The sequence below is a fragment of the Pinus tabuliformis genome, chromosome 9 (assembly GCF_031772625.1).
Source record: "Pinus tabuliformis cultivar Carrire ecotype Pingquan chromosome 9, CPIR1, whole genome shotgun sequence".
In the NCBI taxonomy this organism is placed as follows: domain Eukaryota; kingdom Viridiplantae; phylum Streptophyta; class Pinopsida; order Pinales; family Pinaceae; genus Pinus; species Pinus tabuliformis.
This window is the reverse complement of record NC_142307.1, coordinates 1,314,787,838-1,314,807,107: the sequence shown is the minus strand read 5'-3', so window position 1 is coordinate 1,314,807,107 and position 19,270 is coordinate 1,314,787,838. Positions and strand designations below refer to the sequence as shown.

At 39.8% G+C, this 19,270-nt stretch overlaps 1 protein-coding gene across 3 annotated transcripts in view; it reads left to right on the top strand.

Annotated features, from left to right (window-relative positions):
- Nucleotides 1-19,270, top strand: part of ETR1 (Signal transduction histidine kinase, hybrid-type, ethylene sensor) — a 74,897-nt gene that overhangs the window by 29,283 nt on the left and 26,344 nt on the right. For all 3 annotated transcript variants that reach the window (XM_089438910.1, XM_089438909.1, XM_089438911.1), the window contains one exon: nt 3,880-4,828. In XM_089438910.1, coding sequence (XP_089295036.1) covers nt 3,923-4,828 — 906 coding nt within the window. In that variant the 5' untranslated portion in view covers nt 3,880-3,922. The remainder of the gene's footprint in view (nt 1-3,879; nt 4,829-19,270) is intronic.

Genomic DNA, 19,270 nt, shown 5'->3' with positions numbered 1-19,270 from the left:
AAAAATTCTAAAATGAGAAACATCAGGTTTCTTATCGATGAAAACTCTTCGAGAGGTTTGGGGTCCAATGCTTGATGAGGGCATTGATTTTGAACGTACACAGCAATGTTGGCAGCTTTTACCCATAGAAACTTTGGAAGTCCTTGATCATGAAGTATGGCACGAGTGGTTTGTATAATGGAACGATTCTTCCTTTCAACAACACCCTTTTGCTTAGGAGTATATGTAGTAGTAGTCTCCCTCTTAATACCCAACTTCCCTGCAATAGCCGTTGAATTCATTTGACTCATACTCGGTTCCATTATCGGTCCTCAATATCTTGATCTTCTTCCTGTTTGATTTTCCACCAAGGCTTTGAAGGCACAGAATCATGAGAATACTTTGTCCTTCTTCTTCAAGAAATATATACAAGTTTTGTGAGGGAAGTCATGCACAAAGAGAACATAATATAAATATCCTCCTAATGATGTGACAGGTAACATACCAGATAGATCAGAATGAACCAATTGCAAAATGTATGTGGTCTTGCTATCACTCGTGGGGAATCTTCCCCTTGTATGTTTTCCATCGGCATATCCCTGACATACACCTTCATGCTCTATTTTGAATTCAGGCATACCTGTAACCATCTTCCTTGCATTGGGTAGAGCCTTATAGTGAAGATGAGCAAACCTCGTGCCATAGTTCAGATTGAAGAGATGTGTCGCAAGACATGGCTCCTAGTGGACTTCCTCCAACTTGATTTAAATTGTCAACGATGAATCCAAGAGTAAATGCTTCTTTGAAATTTCTTTTCCACACACGTACCTTTCCATCGATGAATGCCACTTTGAATCCTTTGTCTTCCATCGCCAAGATAGACACTAGATTCTTCTTTAGATCAAGTACATATAGTACTTATTGATGATGAACGGTGTTACCTTGATTCCATTGAAGGGTAACATTCCCAACTCCCTTCACGGGGTAGGTGACATTGTCTCCAAGGATAGTTTCCAAATTTGTATCCTTCTCTATTAGATTTGAAAGAGCTTCCTTGTACTCGAGGAAGTGCCTTGAGGCACCACTATCAATCAACCAATTTCCCAAAGTATTCGGAGGAGAGGCAGTAGAGAGGGAAGATATAAGATAAAATTCCTTTTGCTTAGAATTTACAACATTAGACTCATCATACCTAGAGTTTCTTGTTCTTTTAGAAGCTCGATCATTTCCAAGTTGAGTAGTGGAAGCATTCCTTTTCCCTTTGTTGTTGACCCTGCTATTCCTTTGATTGTTGTTGTTTCCCTTGGAATGATTGTGATCATCATCATGAGATGTGTCCCTTCTATTTGGACACTCCCTGGTATAGTGACCAAACTTGTTGCAAACGGAGCATCTTCCCTTCCTTCCATTTTTGAATCACGGTCTTCCTTGACTTTGCTTCTTTGAACCTGCATTGTTCTTCCTCTTGGCATGAGCGGAGAATGCGGTAGGATTATTCCTATTTGAAGGCATCTCCAATTCCATCATCCTTGTTTCTTCTTGAGAACATCTAGTCAACAATTCTTCAAAACCTGGAGTTCTGTCGTTATTGAGAATAGTAGTGATGAACACATGCCATTCGGGAGGAAGACCTCCAAGGGCAATGAGAGTGAGCTGCCTGTCAGCAATAGCTCCACCAATCTAAAGAAGGTCATTTTTGATCTTGGTAATCCTCATGAAGTAGGATTGAATATCCTCACCTTTTCCCTTCTTATATCCTTCAACTTGTTCTTGAGGAAAAGAATTTGTTTTGCATTGCTAGATTTGAACACGCTAACCAACCTGTCATATATCTTCTTTGATGTATTCAAATTGGAGATGTAAGCAACCAAGTTCTTATGAATAGAATCCCTGATGATCCTCTTGGCTTTGACTTCACCCTTCTTGTACTTTGTCTTAGCAGTAGCCGTGCATTTGAAGGAGGTTCTGGAATCTTTCCCTGTACATGTTCGATGACATCTTGCTCTTCTAAAGTCAAATCAAGAGATATCTTCCATGCATGATAATAAGACTTGTCATGAAGCTCATCATCATACTTGAAGTAGGATGTGGAGGCCATTGAGACTTGTTCTTGATCAGTGATTGCTCTTCACTCTTGCTTGGGCTTTGTCTTCACCTCAACTTTGATACCATGTCAATTTTAGGATAACAATGGTATGTTCTATGCTTAGAGCAATTTTATTTATTAGCCCAATATCATATCCAGTGTAGCAATCACATCAACATGATAATAAAATGCAGATAGAACATAAACAATAATAGTAGAAGACAAGCCAACACAAGAGGACACAAGATATGGCACCAGCCAGGGACAAACCCCAATGTGGGGAAACCCTTGATCAATTCTTCTTATAATTCTTCAAAAGTTTAGCAGAGAGTACAATTTACAATATTCATTTGCCCAAACTGATCAGTCAAAACAGCAGAAACAGGAAGCCCTAAGCAGAAAGTAAACGCTCGTCAACAGGGCTGAAATTGACCTACAAAACAACTCGGTCAACCTTCGTCAACTCAGCCTCCAACAACAAGATAATGCAGCCCATTGAGACTTGTTCTTGATCAGTGATTGCTCTTCACTCTTGCTTGGGCTTTGTCTTCACCTCAACTTTGATACCATGTCAATTTTAGGATAACAATGGTATGTTCTATGCTTAGAGCAATTTTATTTATTAGCCCAATATCATATCCAGTGTAGCAATCACATCAACATGATAATAAAATGCAGATAGAACATAAACAATAATAGTAGAAGACAAGCCAACACAAGAGGACCCAAGATATGGCACCAGCCAGGGACAAACCCCAATGTGGGGAAACCCTTGATCAATTCTTCTTATAATTCTTCAAAAGTTTAGCAGAGAGAGTACAATTTACAATATTCATTTGCCCAAACTGATCAGTCAAAACAGCAGAAACAGGAAGCCCTAAGCAGAAAGTAAACGCTCGTCAACAGGGCTGAAATTGACCTACAAAACAACTCGGTCAACCTTCGTCAACTCAGCCTCCAACAGCAAGATAATGCAGCCCAAAACAGTCCAAAAATAACCAGTCAAATCTGGTCAACAAAAGTCAACGCAGCAATCTAAATTAAGGCAATCAACACTGGTCAACGCAGGGGTCAAACTACCTTGGTTTTTGTGCCCAGAACAGCTGTCTGCCCAAACAGAAGTCTCCCTCACAAAACCGAAGTGAAACAAGGTCAACGCTGGTCAAAGTCAGCCTCCTGAAATTTCTGTAAGATCTGGTCAACACAGCAGCTAGAAAAGACTGTCTTCCTTTCGCACGTGTGGAGAGAGAGATGCCCCTAGAAGTCATACCCAATCAAGATGAGAGAGAGAGATGAATGAGATGAGATGCCAAAATGAGGAGGCACCTTGTAGTTATATGCAACATTGAAGGCTGGAGGAGGCTAATTTGATGGCTGGCCGACTTTGATAGTTTGCCCATAATCAAAATAAATTCATAACTTTATTTGTACATGTCAGAATGGGATGATCGTTAAATCAATCCTACACCTCTTGGAAGGAGGAATCCAAGAAAAATATCCGCTGCCTCATAAGAGCTGTCCAAAGTGATGTTTGGAACTAGCTGCCAAATTTAATATATAGTCATGCTTAGAAGCACAAATCCTTGTCTTTTTGGCATTGTATAGTCATGCTTAGAAGCACAGATCCTTGCTTTTATAGGAGTGGTCTTTGCACTCCCACTTTGTATTGCCACTTGTGTATTGAGCAGTCCTGTTGATCTACCTTTTGGTCACTTATTGGACATTAATAAACTCATCTTATCTTATATATCTACGGGAAATAGTTTCTTCTCTGGGTTTAAGAGCAAATATTGCCGTGTTCTGCTGTGTTACAGGAATGCGGAAGCAAGAGTAACTGATTACTAAAATCTCATCAAGATGGAGTCATGTAACTGCATAGATCCGCCATGGTCAGCAGATGATCTGCTAACAAAATATCAATACATATCGGACTTCTTTATTGCACTTGCATATTTTTCTATTCCACTTGAACTCATCTATTTTGTGAAAAAGTCAGCAGTTTTTCCTTACAGATGGGTGTTAGTGCAATTTGGTGCATTTATTGTGCTTTGTGGAGCAACACACATGATAAACCTCTGGACTTTTCATGTGCACACAAAAGCAGTTGCAATGGTTATGACTATATCTAAAATATTGACTGCCGTTGTATCCTGTGCAACGGCTCTCATGCTTGTACATATCATACCAGATTTGTTGAGTGTAAAGACCCGAGAACTGTTTTTGAAAAATAAGGCAGCAGAGCTTGATAGGGAAATGGGTATAATACGGACACAGGAAGAAACTGGAAGGCATGTGAGGATGCTGACTCATGAAATCAGAAGTACCTTGGACAGGCATACAATTTTGAAGACCACCCTTGTTGAACTGGGGAGAACTTTAGCTTTGGAGGAATGTGCTTTGTGGATGCCGACACGAACTGGTTTGGAGCTTCAGCTATCCCACACTCTTCGACAGCAAAATCCTATGACTTTTACTGTACCCATTCAACATCCTAGCATCAGCCAAGTATTCAGTACAAATCGAGCAGTGGTGATCTCTCCAAATAGTCCAGTAGCAATGATTCGACCACGGACAGGCAATTACATGATTGGAGATGTGGTTGCAGTTCGTGTGCCCCTTCTGCATCTCTCAAACTTCCATATTAATGATTGGCCGGAACCCTCAAAGAGATGGTATGCACTCATGGTCCTTATGCTGCCCTCTGATAGTGCTCGCAGATGGCATGTTCATGAGTTAGAGCTTGTGGAGGTTGTTGCAGATCAGGTTGGCATGATTCTTTGTCTTTTGTTTTTCCTATTTTATAAAGTAAACAGAAACATGACAGATGATAAATTACAAAATATCTATTCAAGGGAGGAAACTATTTTTATAGGATCTTAATTCTGAGTTATTGTATACTTTTCTGGTTCCTAGATTCTATTAGTGCTTGGTTTTGTTCTTCCATTTATTTGGAAGTTTGTAATGTTCTCCTTTCTGTTCTATGGCATTACCTGTAATTGATGCTTATTTTTATAAATTCTCGAGGACCTTGCTTTCAGAATCTGCTTTTTTGCCAAAGCTACCACAAGACATATTTTACAAGAAAACAAAATTTAGGCACCAAATGGATTTGAAGTTGAGTTTTCCAGATTGTATAAAGCTTTTATGGTTACCTGTTACAATGAGAAATATTTGAAAACATGTTTTAGACCAAAACAATATAGTATAATACATAAACATTCCACAATTTTTTTGTTTTTTAATAATGAATTTTATATATCATCCTCCTCTGTTTCCGTGGATATTTTTTTCAGGAGTTAATTTTGCAGCAGATCAATAGTAAATGCCTGGACTCCTCTCTATTTATAAGATGCCAGTTAACATGCATTAGACCATATCATGTACCCAATTCTGTCTGTGGTAACTTTAATTTGCAAATTTACAGTGTAGATGCTTGTCTGTAATGTCTCCTTATTGCACATACTTGTGAGGCTTATTGAAATTTTTGGAAAAATTGATAGAACTCTCTTGCTTTTTATAACTTTTTCTGTTTTGATTTTTACATACAGAATTGTTGCATAGATTTTTTGGGTACCCATTTTAAAGCATTGGGAGCTAGTCTTATTTGCTGGTGTTTTAAGGAGTATCCTTGTTAGTGATGGCTTTATTTCCAATCTGACTAGTTAAGTGGACTGTTTCCTCATCTTATGTATGCCTGGATACCTGTGTCCTTGGCATTGGTTTTAGTTTCAAGAATGAGGTGGTGATCCCTTGTCTAACCTCTAGTTCATTCATATTGACTCTAAGTGGACGTCATGCTTAAAATGTTAAATGCTTCTCTCCCAACTTTCATTTGTCGCATTGCACTAGATTTGTTAACAAATTCAGGTCTGCCAGCTGTCAAGCCAATACAAACCTACCATGCATATTTTCTTTGATCTGCCCATGATCCCTGTTACTGCAAAATCTAGCAGTCTAGTGCAAAGCCTCACTAGGCAACCTAGGTCCCAGGGCAACAAAGAGATCAGCCACCACTGTTTCCTCAATGGCTTTTCTCTGGCTGTTTTGTGGTCGGATATTATTGTAATGCCCCTTATTAATTTTTATTTGCTTATACTACCAAATTTCTTTCCAAAATGTTTTCCCGGTGTTTCAGACAAACACTTTCCACTATTTATATATTCAAATATTTGGCACGCAAATAAAAGATAATTTTCTTTGCAATAAAATCAAGTGTTGAGTTTTGTAGCTCGAAAGGTACTTCTAGTCTCGTGTCTTGACTAGAAGGACATTGATTTGCATTTTTAGGAGCTTGCATGTGACATGTAGAGTGTGCAAGTGAGTTGCACGCATGCAAATGTGTTGCATGTGACATGCATGAGATGTGCATGTAAAGCAAGCTAAATTTATGACTTGTACTAGAGTTGAAGTAAAGAAAACTAAAGATAGGAAAGTTAACTAAAGTAAAATCACTTATCTTTAGTTAACTTGACCAACTAATTTTGGTCGTCAATCTTAGCTTAAGAAAGTTGTAAATTGAGCCTAATATGAGGAGCTAAGACACAAAAACAACACAAGATTGAGAGATGCTTCTTAACTAAAGTAAAGTCACTTATCTTTAGTTAACTTGACCAACTAATTTTGGCCGTCAATCTTAGCTTAAGAGAGTTGTAATTGAGCCTAATATGAGGAGCTAAGAAACAAAAACAACACAAGATTGAGAGATGCTTCTCAATGAGAGTGTGTTGGGTCCAAGAGAGTGCGGAGAGGTTGGTGATCAATTTTGTAATTTGTATTTTCTCAGTTGGGCCATTATCCCATGATGGGAGGCCAAGTAAGTTATGTGATTAATTTATTAATGAAGAACTATTGATTGGGCATAAATTTGTTTATGTGTATGATTCAAATAGAGTAATTTTGCTTCTGCTAAATATTTTGGTTAGGAACTTAGCCGTGTATTCGCTCAGTTAATATTTGCTGGAAACCGAATACCAGGTGCTGGGTTCAGAAAGTCTAACATGGTATCAAAGCCCCAACTCTGAATTGATCTTGGAATTACAATTGACAAGTTTGTATTGGATCGCTGGAGACAAGTCAAATCGGATCTTACGAACATAATTTTGTTTTTAAAGGCAACGAGACTTTTTCAAGGCTGAGAGGAATAATTTTATGAGTTTTTTATTTTATTTTTTATTTGTTTATTGTTTTTCATTTTCTTTCTAATCTAATTTGTTTGTTTTTTCTATTTTTTTTATTTTTTATTTAATTTACGAGCGAAAAAATCGTAAAAAATGGCTAGTATTTTTTAAAAGAAAAAAAGGGGTGAAAATTACAGTTGGTGAGTGGGGTTTGAGATGACTACTGGGTTACATTATGAGGATCAGTTGGACATGGTAGGAAATTTCAGCCCATGGAAGGTGCGGATTGTTCTGTTATTTGAAGAGCAGGATTTGTGGGATATCGTGGAGAAGGCCATCAAAATACCATATATCTTACTCAGTTGGCTGAGTTTAATAAGAATAATGCAAAGGCCAAGAGAATAATCCTAGACTCCATCAAAAACCATGTTATACCTCGTGTGACGGGGAAGAAGAATGCCTATTGACAGCGTTGCATCATACCTAACCAGGTTCACTAAGATTAGAGATGACTTGGCAACAATGGGGGAAACTATTGATAGTAAAGAGTTGGTCAGATCAACTTTGAGTGGCATTCCTCTGAAATGGGATGTAATTGTTGATGGGGTCATCACACGAAAACATGTTGCCTAGTTGGGATAGATTGTGGGATGATTTCGTACAGGAAGAGACAAGGAGACATTTTGAAACTGCAGGCCAACAAGATGGTCGTGATAATGAGGGAATTTTGCTCTTGCTATGAAGGGCAAAAGTAAAGGGAAGTGGGGGATCTACTTCCGTGAAAGACACGAGCAAAGTGAAGTGCTTTGCATGTCACTAGACTAGTCACTATTCGAGCTAGTGTCTATACAAGGAGGAGGAGGATTAGGTGGTTGCATAGATTGATGACTTTATAAAGGAATTTGAGAAAGAATTCTCTTGTTGCCTATACTTCTGACAGTAGTATTGTTGTTTATGAGGACAACGGGTTATGGCTAGTGGGCAATAGAGCGTTCAGTCATGTGACGGAGATGAAGTCAATGTTCCAAAGTGTTTCAAAGACAGGCTCATACTGCAGTATGTTTAGTGGGACTAGTGCCAACCATGCAGTGAAGGTGACAAGGGTGTTGTTTGTTCTAGGGTCCGATGGTACACGTGCTCTCGATATCAACCTTGGAGGATGTTGGATATAGAGTTTTGTTTTGGGATGAACAAGTGCTTTTATATTTAGAGGGAGTGACCTTGGATGCAGCTATAGTGCTTGGCATAAGACAATGGGTAGTCATACAGGTTGTTGGGACAACTTGTGGGTATATCGGAGGGGATCTTTGATACAGGATCATTGTCAGTTGCTTAGAGGGAGTAGGTGGCGAGGAAGAGTGATTCTTTAAGTATTGCCAAGAGCCTCAGCTGGTATGATATGACATTGTTAGATGCCTAAGAGCAGGATCCTAGGAGCATGGTTGGAAGGAATAGGTCTTCAGGTTAGATTCCGTAGCAGGTAGCAGGGAAGTCTTCTTGTTTGAGGAAGCAGTTACAACAGTGGATCTAGGTGGAGGAGGTTCTGTCAAAAGTACCTCCCTTGCTAAGAGGGAGTGTTGAGTCTTGTAGCTTGGAAGGTACTTCTAGTCTTGTGTCTTGACTAGAAGGACCTCGATTTTCCTTTTTAGGAGCTCGCATGTGACATGCAGAGTCTGCAAGTAAGTTTCACACATGCAAATGTGTTGCATGTGACATGCATGAGACGTGCATGTAAAGTAAGCTAAAATTATAACTTCTACTTGAGTTAAAGTAAAGAAAGCCAAATATAGAAAAGTTAACTAAAGTAAAGTCACTTATGATCAGTTAACTTGAAGAGCTAGTTTTGGCCGTCAATCTTAGCATAGGAAAGTTATAAATTGAGCTTAAAATGAGGAGCTGAGACACAACAGTAGCACAAGCTTGAGAGAGGCTTCTTAGTGAGCGTGTGTTGGGTCCAAGAGAGTGTAAAGAGGTTGGTGATTTGTTTTGTAATTTGTATTTTCTCAGTTGGGCCATTATCCCAAGACGAGATCCCAAGTAAGTTTTGTGATTAATTTGTTAATGAAGAACTGTTGATTGGACATAAATCTATTTATGTGTATGATTCAAATCGAGCAATTTTTCTCCCGCTAAATATTTTGGTTAGGAACTTAGTTGTGTATTCGTACAGTTAATAATTGTCGGGAATTGAATACTAGGTGCTGGGTTCGAAAAATCTAACATGAAGGGACCACTAACCATAAATTTTCCCAATAAGAATTTCACAAGAAAACTCCAATCGATTTTATTATACTAATTTTGGAAAGTTACATGCAATTAATTTTATTGAACATGGTAGTTGCTACAACAATGGCACGACTGGTTCCTCCTGGAATCAATTCGGTCTTCAAAGAAAATTCAACCTTTTCAGAAAGTACTCCAACAACTGAATAAATCGCCCCACTTGCAGTAATTTAGGTTTCCTTACAATTCAACCCTCCTAGGGAATTAATTTAACCCCACAAATCAATTCGTCCTCCTTTAATTATTTAACTCTGACGTTAAGGTTAATCAACCGCTGTAATTAAAAACGACCCCCAAGATGATTTGATCCCTTGTATTCAATTCATCCTCCAAAGATGGAATTATGCGCTGTTGTAATAAATAAATCGTAGCCCCTTCTAGCGCCCATGATATTTGGTAAATGAACTTCTTTAGCTGAGCACCTATGAGAAATATGGATGATTCCTCCTCCTAGAATGGCTAGGGTGTGTTGATCACTAGGATGATTCCTCCTCCTAGAATGGCTAGGGTGTGTTGATTACTCTGTGTCAACTACCCTCTAACAATTCACATTTTTTCTCAAAGCATTCCATCATGTTCGAGCAGTCGGACATTCAATGGTCATCATTATTCTTCAACAATTTTGTCAAAATTGTAATTCAAATTGTGCAACCCTGTGTGACCATTGTAAAAATGATTCTAGTATGTTTATAAAGCCATGTAAAATAGCTAGGTAAGCTTAAGATTTTCAGCAAAGAGTTTCACCCTAGGGAGTTTTTTAACCTCAACTAATTATTTGTTTTTTCCTAAACATCAAATAATTAGTGGGGGTTTTCTCCCAAATATACCCTAAAGCTAGGGTGGGGCTCAATTGTGATGTCTTTGGTGAGTTCTACATTGGTATCATGGATTGGTTATGTTAGGGCATGCAAACATCATTTCTTATGTAGACTTTACACAGAGGTTGATAGATCGATTTAATCGAAAAAACTTGGATATACACTTTAGAGCGCTGGCACAACTCAAATAGACAGGGTCGCATGAAGAGTCTATCACATAATTCAAACAAATCGAAATCATGGTGACAAACATATGTGAAGAAGGGTTAATCATGCTCTTCACAGACGGATTATCCGAACCCCTATAGGTCTGGGTTAAGGCATTCAATCCAACAACCCTACAGGATGCCATAAAAGAGATTCGAGATATGGGAAATGCAACAACCAAATCTAAGACCCCTTCCAAGCCTTTCATCCCTTAAAATTACAAGCATAAAAAGTCCTTTCAATGTGATTGGCCTAAGAAGGATGATTCAAACGCCAAAACTTGAAGCGAGCTAGGGAGGAAGAAATTATGTTTCACTTGCAAGGAACCCTGAGACCTAGGACACTGATCCTTAGGCAAAGGAAAAATTCATTACATTGAAGTAGTCTCTAACGGTGAGGATGAAGAAGAGCCCACCCCATATGATTAGCCTAGTAGCCCAAGGGACGAACAATGACAAGGGGAGGCTAAAGAAGAAGAAAAACCCTACGAGGAGGAGAAACCTCGATCGAAAGTGAAGATTGCTTCTCTATTAGGAATCCCCAGGTATTACACTTTCAAGACCAGGGAAGTTATCAAGGGACAACACATTACAACCTTGGTTGATGGGGGAGCTAGTCACAACTTTATCGATGTAGCATTAGTAGCAAAAAGTAGTCTACCCACAGAAAAATTCGTAGGCCTTAATGTGCTAGTAGCAGATGGGTACAACATGGATTGCACACAAGTAATTCTAGGTTTGAGCGTAACACTCAGTAATTACACTTTCACTAGTGATTTTTATGTAATAGATCTTGCATAGTTTAATTTGGTGTTGGGGGTTCAATGATTATACTTGTTGGGAAAAATCACTATGGACTACTAAGCAATGGAGATGTAATTCAAAGCATCAAATGGCAGCAAAGTAGTCTTGAAAGGCATGGCAAATGGAAACCTTCAAGTTGTTTCTGCCAAAAGAATGGAGGCCATATTTCGGCATGGAGACATAGCGTACGCTGCAAAATGTGTGATTACAGGCCAAAAGACAACCAGTTGTAGCAACTCATAGTACAACACAGACATTCAACAAGTGTTGAATAAGCATGGCCAAGTATTTGATGAGATTCCCCCATGACTACCTCCCAAAAGAGGGTTTGAACATACCATAGAGTTGGAAGAAGCGGCCAAGCCTGTAATCACCACACCATATCGACATCTAAAGAAATTTAGGAATGAGATAGAGAAGGCAATTCAAGAATTCCTAGCTATGGGCCACATTAGGCCCAGCTCAAGTCCATTCGTTTTGTCAGTAGTTTTGGTGAAAAAGAAGGATGGCACATGGAGGATGTGTATTGACTACAAAGCACTCAACAAAAAAGGCCCATCAAGAACAGGTACCCCATTCACAAGATCAGTGAATTACCAGATGAATTAGATGGAGTTGTATACTTTTCAGAGATTGACCTACAATCAGGATATCATTAGATTTGGGTTCGAGAGCAAGATGTGCCAAAAACAACGTTTCGATCTTTGTTAAAACTGGCAACTAGGGCCAAATTCCATCTTGGGACAACTCATTTGATGGAGATGATGATTGCAATTGGATCCCTCTTTTCGAGAGGTCCAAGATTGGTATAAAGAGCATCTCATTCGGACAAGCAGAAGTGTGATTTTGAATTTATGCCCACACATGTCTAAATTGATCAGGTTGACTTCATTATTATGTAGGCTCAAGAAGCCCAATGGGTGTGTCTCTTCACCTACAACGAAGTGTATAAATACAAAATACCTCATACCTCATTGGACATCCATCACACACACATTTCTTCTCTCTCTCTCTTCATCAGATTGGTTCGTACAACTCTTGGGAAGCTCTCTCTCTCTCTCTCTCTCTCACACGTGTGGCGAGGAGGACAGATTTTCTGGGCAGAAATTACAAGCCGAATTTCAGACTTCAAGGACATGTTTGACCAGCATTGACCAAAGCATTTTTGACTGAGTTTGACTTCGATTTTTGGGTCGGATTTGATTTTTCCAGATTTCATTGCTGGGCACAAAAACCGAGGATTTCTGGGTTGGTTGATGTGCTTGGATTTTAGGGTTGACTGCTGTTTGACTGCAAAATATTACAACAATCTTCTCTCTCCTTTGACTGAGTTTGACTGAGCTGTTTTGGGCTGAAATTGACCTCCTAATCAGGCTGAGTTTGACCAAGGAAGACCGCGCTGCTTCAAGGAAGAATACTGTTGTTTTAACCAATGTTGACTTTTTGGTTAGCGCTGAAGTTGATCGCAGAATTTTACAGGGTTGTTTTGACTTTGTATTGGGCAAGTCAATTTGACTTTTGTACTCTCTCTCTCTCTCTCTCTGTGTTGAACTTTTGATTTAACAATAAGAAGAATTGATCAAAGGGTTATCCCCACATTGGGGTTTTTCCTTGGCATCGCCAAATCTGGTGTCCTCTTGTCTTGGCTTGTCTTCTGTAGTTTGTTTTATGTTCTATCTGCTTTTACTGTCAATGTGATTATTGTGATTGCTATTGGAAATTTGAAATTGATATTGGGATGCTAAGGAACATTGAAGTAAATTGTGCTAAGCATAGAACATGCCATTGTTAACTAAAATTTAACATGGTATCAGAGCCTAGGTGACGAGAAAGCCTAAGTAGGGGTGAGAAAAGAAATCACTAAGGAAAGTCGTTGGACAAGAATTTCTAGCTAGCTTCCATGACAACTAAATCATACTTCAAATCTTAGGACAAGCTTAAGGACAAGTCCGACTATCATGCATGGAAGATGTCTCTGGATTTGACTTTGGAAGAAAATGATGTTATGGACTATGTAAAGGGAAGAGTGGTGGAGCCTCCTTCAAATGCACCTGCTGTCGCAAAAACGAAGTACAAGAAAGGAAAACAATGCAATTCAAGTCCTCTTTCTCAACAACAAGTTAAAAGACTTCAAGATGGATAGAGGAGAGTCCATTCAATCCTACTTCATGAGGATTACCGAAATCAAGAATGATCTCCCATCTATTGGAGAAGTTGTTGGTGACAGGGAGCTCACTCTTATTGCACTTGGAGGTTTTACAAGAGCATGGGATGTGTTCAACACCACCATCCTCAACAATGACAGGATTCCGGGTTTTGATGAATTATTGGCTAGATGCACTTAAGAAGAAATAAGGATGATGGAGAGATACAAGCCCTCAAATGGAAATGATCCTACTTCTTTCTTCGCTCATGCTAAAAGGAAGAACAATATTGGTCCAAGAAGACAAGGTCAAGGATTTAAGCCGAGATTCAAAGAAGGAAGAAAAGGAAGATGCTTCAATTGCAATAGGTTTGGCCACTATGCTAGAGAGTGTCCTCACAAGAAAGATACTCCAAGGGATGATGACAACAACAACCACCATAACTATAAAGGCAATGGCAATCAAAGGAACAACAGTGCAACAACAAAGGAAAGAGGAATGCTCCCACTGCTCGATATGGAAATGGTTGTCCTCCCAAAACAAGAAATTCTAGGTACGAGGAAAGTAATGTTGTAGAAAAACAAAATGAATTTTATCTTATTTTCGCTTATCTACTGCATCTCCTCCGGATACATTGGATCATTGGTTGATTGATAGTGGAGCCTCAAGGCACTTCACTGGGTACAAAGAGGCCCTCTCAAATTTGGTTGAAAAGAAGACTAACTTGTAAATCATACTTCGAGATAATGCCACCTTTCGCGTGAAAGGAATAGGTATCGTCACTCTTCACTTGAATCAAGGTCAAACCATCCATCTACAAGAAGTATTGTATGTGCCCGATTTGAAGAACTTGGTATCTATTTTTGCGATGGAAAATAAAGGCTTCAAGGTAGCATTCTTTAATGGAAAAGTACGTCTTTGGCAAAGAAACCCCAAAGACGCATTTACACTTGGATTTAGGGTTGATGGTCTTTATCAAGTCGGAGGAAGTCCTTTGGGATCCATGTCTTGCGACACTTCTCTTCAATCCGAATTGTGGCACCAGACATTTGCCCACCTTCATTGCAAAGCCTTACCTGGGGTAAGGAAGATGTTCCCAGGTATGACTGATTTCAATGTGAATCATGAAGTTGTTTGTTAGGGTTGTGCAACTGGGAAACTTACAAGGGGACCATTACCCTCAAGCGAAAATTAAACTTCTGAGATTCTTCAATTGGTTCATTTTAACCTATTTGGTATGTTTCCCTTAACATCATTAGGAGGATACTTATATTGTGCTATTTTTGTGGATGACTTCTCTCGCAAAACATGGATCTATCTCTTGAAGAAGAAGGATGAAGTATTCAAATGGTTTTATGCTTTCAAAGCTTTGGTGGAGAATCAAACCGGGAAGAAGATCAAAATATTGAGGGTCAACAATGGGATTGAATATGAATCAAATGAATTCAATGACTATTGCAGAGAAGCTACCATTAAGAGGGAGACAACCGTCGCATACACTGCTGAGCAAAATGGAGTTGCTGAAAGAAAGAATCGTACGATCATGGAAGCTATCCATGTCATGCTTCATGATCTAGGTCTACCGAAGTTCTTATGGGGAAAAGATGCAAATACCGCCGTATATGTTCAAAATAGGTGTCCACATCAAGCATTGGATTTCAAGACGCCTGAAGAAGTTTTTACTGGTAAGAAACTTGATGTTTCTCATTTCAGAATATTTGGTTGTCCCATATATTTTCATGTGCCTAAAGAGAAGTGATACAAGTTGGGAGCATGCGAGAAGAAAAGAACTTTTGTGGGCTATAGTGAAAAGTCAAAGGCATATAAAATCTACGTGCCTAGTCAACGAGATGTGGAAGTAAGTCATGATGTTACATTCGATGAAGACACTGCTCTTGGGAAAGCCAGAGATCTCCCCAGTCGAGGAAAAGAAAATGATGATGCTATAGGAAAGCAGGAAGAACCTTCGTCCGATGAGCGTATGCTCGATGTTGAAGGTCCCATTGATCCACATCCTAGTGATCCCTCTACCTCAAGGAAAAGACCATTGTGGCTGAAAGACACTCTTGAAGATGCTGAAAAGCGTATTGCTCCAAGAGGGACATTTTGTGAAAGTAAGAAGCCCACCAGGTATCAAGGATACCTTGTTGCCATGAGTACCATTGTTCAATCTGAGCCTTGTACGTTCGAAGAAGTCGTGAAACACGAAGTATGGAAGGATGCGATGAATGAAGAGTACAAATCCATCATGAAGAATGATGTCTGGGATGTGGTTCCTAGACCCAAGGACAAGTTTGTGGTCACATCTAAATGGCTTTAAAAAATCAAACATGGAGCTGATGGGAGTGTTGAAAAATACAAGGCTAGGTTTGTTGCTCAAGGCTTCTCTCAAAAGGAAGGGCTGGACTCTGATGAGATATTTGCACCAATTGCTGGATATACCACTATCCGTTCGATTATAGCTCTTGTTTCCTCTCAAGGATAGAGCTTACACCAAATGGATGTTAAGACTGCTTTCTTGCATGGCCCGCTTAATTAAGAAGTCTACCTGGAACAACCTGAGGGGTTCGAAGTACAAGATCATAGGACACACATATGTAGGTTGAAGAAAACCCTCTATGGGTTGAAGCAAGCCCCAAGGCTTTGTATGAGAGGATTGATAGCTATCTAATGAAGCTGAGATTTACAAGGAGCGATGTTGACCCTAACCTATATTTCAAGGTCGAGAATGACAGGCCTCTCATTCTTGTCCTTTATGTTGATTATCTCTTTCTGATAGGTGCAGACCCTCTCATTTATCAATGCAAGAGGGAGTTGGCTTCTGAGTTTGAGATGAAGGACCTAGGACTGATGCACTACTTCCTAGGCCTGGAGGTTTGGCAACAACCAGGTGAGATTTTTCTTTCTCAAGGAATATACATTGTGAAGTTGCTTGAGAGATGTGGGATGGTGGATTGCAAGTCTGTGTCTACTATGATGGAACTCAACTTCAAGAAGCTATGTGGAACTGTTGCTAGACTCGAATTGGTGGACCCTTTCGAATATAGACAACTTGTGGGGGCCTTGATGTTCTTGGTAAACTCTTGTCCTGACATATGCTTCGCTGTGAGCATGTTGAGTCAATTTACGGTCGAGCCTCATCACATACATTGGATCGCTGCTAGGAATCTCTTGAGATATCGCTGGGGCATAATCTATTATGGACTGAGATACACTACTGGAAATTTAAGGCTGCACGAATATACAGATGCTGATTAGGATGGCAGTGTGGTGGATCGTAAGAGCATGCCTGGATGTTGCTTCTCATTGGAATCTACTTCAATTTCTTGGATGAGAAGGAAGCAGAAATCAGTTGCATTAAGCATTTGCCGAGGCCGAATACATTGCAGCTAGTATGGCCTGTTGTGAAGCTGTTTGGTTGAGTAAGCTCTTCAGTGAGCTATTTGAACGCGTGTTGGATACCACCGTGATCTTCTGTGACAACCAAAGTGGGATTCGCCTTTCAGAGAATGTTGTGTTCCACGACTGCTCCAAGCAAATTGATATTAGGGACCACTTTATCTGGAATATGGTATAACGAGGAGTAATAAGGCTCCTACACATCAAGACTGATGAGCAGGTCGCATATATCCTCACAAAGCCTATAGGGAAGGTAAAGTTCTTAGCCTTCCGAGAGACTTGAAGTCGTGGAAAGACCCTCACATGAGGGTCCCGCTTGAGTTGGACACTGAGCTCGGGGGGCTCTGGGGGGCTTGGGATACTTCTTGGAGCTATGAGCGACGATAGGGTGAGTGGTTCACCTTCCCCTATGTGGTGCACTGTGTATAGGGTGAGTGGTTCACCTTCCCGTATGTGGTGCGCTGTGTACAGGGTGAGTGGTTCACCTTCCCCTATGATACCCCATGGTGACTTGTGTGTACATTGTAGGGTGAGTGGTTCACCTTCCCCTACTAGACATATGTGTGTAGGGTGAGTAGTACACCTTCCCCTACGATTGACATATGCATAGGATGAGTGGTTCACCTTCTCCTATGGCATATGAGCAAGATGAGTGGTTCACCTTCTCCTACTGATGCCTTGGCATACATCCTACCCATGTAGTCCCGGACTCATGGGAAGTACCTATCATCTGGCCAATGAGTTTGGAAACGTGGATAGGGACCATAGCACTACTGATGGACGCATCGTGTACTGCCGTACTCCCTATGTCTAGGATGCATGGTGTTCAACAACTTGATCTAGGATCATTTGAGGTTCTACATCTGGAATGACTTTCGTCAGTGAAGAGTGGTAAGGTCTTGTGACTCACTCTCGATTGATTCTTCTTCATTATTACTTCATGGTTCAACAACGTAGAGATGAGATGATAGAGATGGTACCTGACGACAGGATGGCATGATGATGATAGATAGATTGGCCGGTGGATTCTCCCTAGTTGAGAGGGAGTGTTAAAATTGGCAACTAGGGCCAAATTCCACCTTGGGACAACTCATTTGATGGAGATGATGATTGCATTAGATCCCTCTTTTTGAGAGGTCAAAGATTGATATAAAGATCACCTCATTCGGACAAGCAGAAGTGTGATTTTGAATTTATGCCAACACATGTGCAAATTGACCAGGTTGGCTTCATTATTATGTAGGCTCAAGAAGCCCAATGGATGTGTCTCTTCACCCACAACGAAGTGTATAAATACAAGAGACCTCAAACCTCATTTGGACATCCATCACATACACATTTCTTATCTCCCTCTTCATCAGATTGGTTCATACAACTCTTGGGAAGCCTCTCTCTCTCTCTCACACGTGCGGCTAGGAGGACAGATTTTATGGGCAGAAATTAGAGGCAGAATTTCAGACTTCAGGGACATGTTTGATCAGTGTTGACTAAGACATTTTTGACTGAGTTTGACTTCGATTTTTGGGTCAAAGTTTCAATTTTTCCAGGCCGTATTGCTAGGCATAAAAGCCAAGGATTTTTGGGCTAGTTGACTTGCATTGATTTCAGGGTTAACTGCGGAAAATTACAACAATCTTCTCTCTCCTTTGGTCGAGTTTGACGTAGCTGCCTTGGGCCGAAATTGACCTCATGATCAGGGCGAGTTTGACTAAGGAAGACCACACTGCTTCAAGGAAGAATTACTGTTGTTTTAACCAACGTTGACTTTCTGGTTAGGGCTGAAGTTGACTGCAAAATTTTACAGGGTTGTTTTGACTTTGTATTGGGAAAGTCAATTTGACTTTTGTACTCTCTCTCTGCAGAACTTTTGATTTGATAATAAGAAGAATTGATCAAAGGGTTTTCCCCACATTGGGGTTTTTCCTTGGCATCTGCCAAATCTGGTGTCCTCTTGTCTTGGCTTTTCTTCTTGTGTTTGTTTTATGTTCTATTTTGTTTTACTGTCAATGTGATTATTGTGATTGCTATTGGAATTTGGAAATTGATATTGGGATGCTAAGGAACATTGAAGTAAATTGTGCTAAGCATAGAACATACCATTGTTAACTAAAATTTAACAATGTAACTATGGACACTTCGAGTTTCTCGACATGCCATTTGGACTAACAAATGTTCCCGTCACATTCCAATCTTGTATGAATAACATTTTCAAAAAACAATTAAGGAAATTCTTATTAGTATTTTTTGACGACCTCCTCATATACAACAAGACATGGGAAGGGCACTTAAAACATCTATACTACAATTTTGGGCATAATGAAGGAACAATCACTCTATGCCAAGCCATTGAAGTGTGAATTCCAGATGACAAAAATTCTTTATTTAGGACATATAATCAATGCGTAAGGAGTGCAGGTACATCAAAAGAAGATTC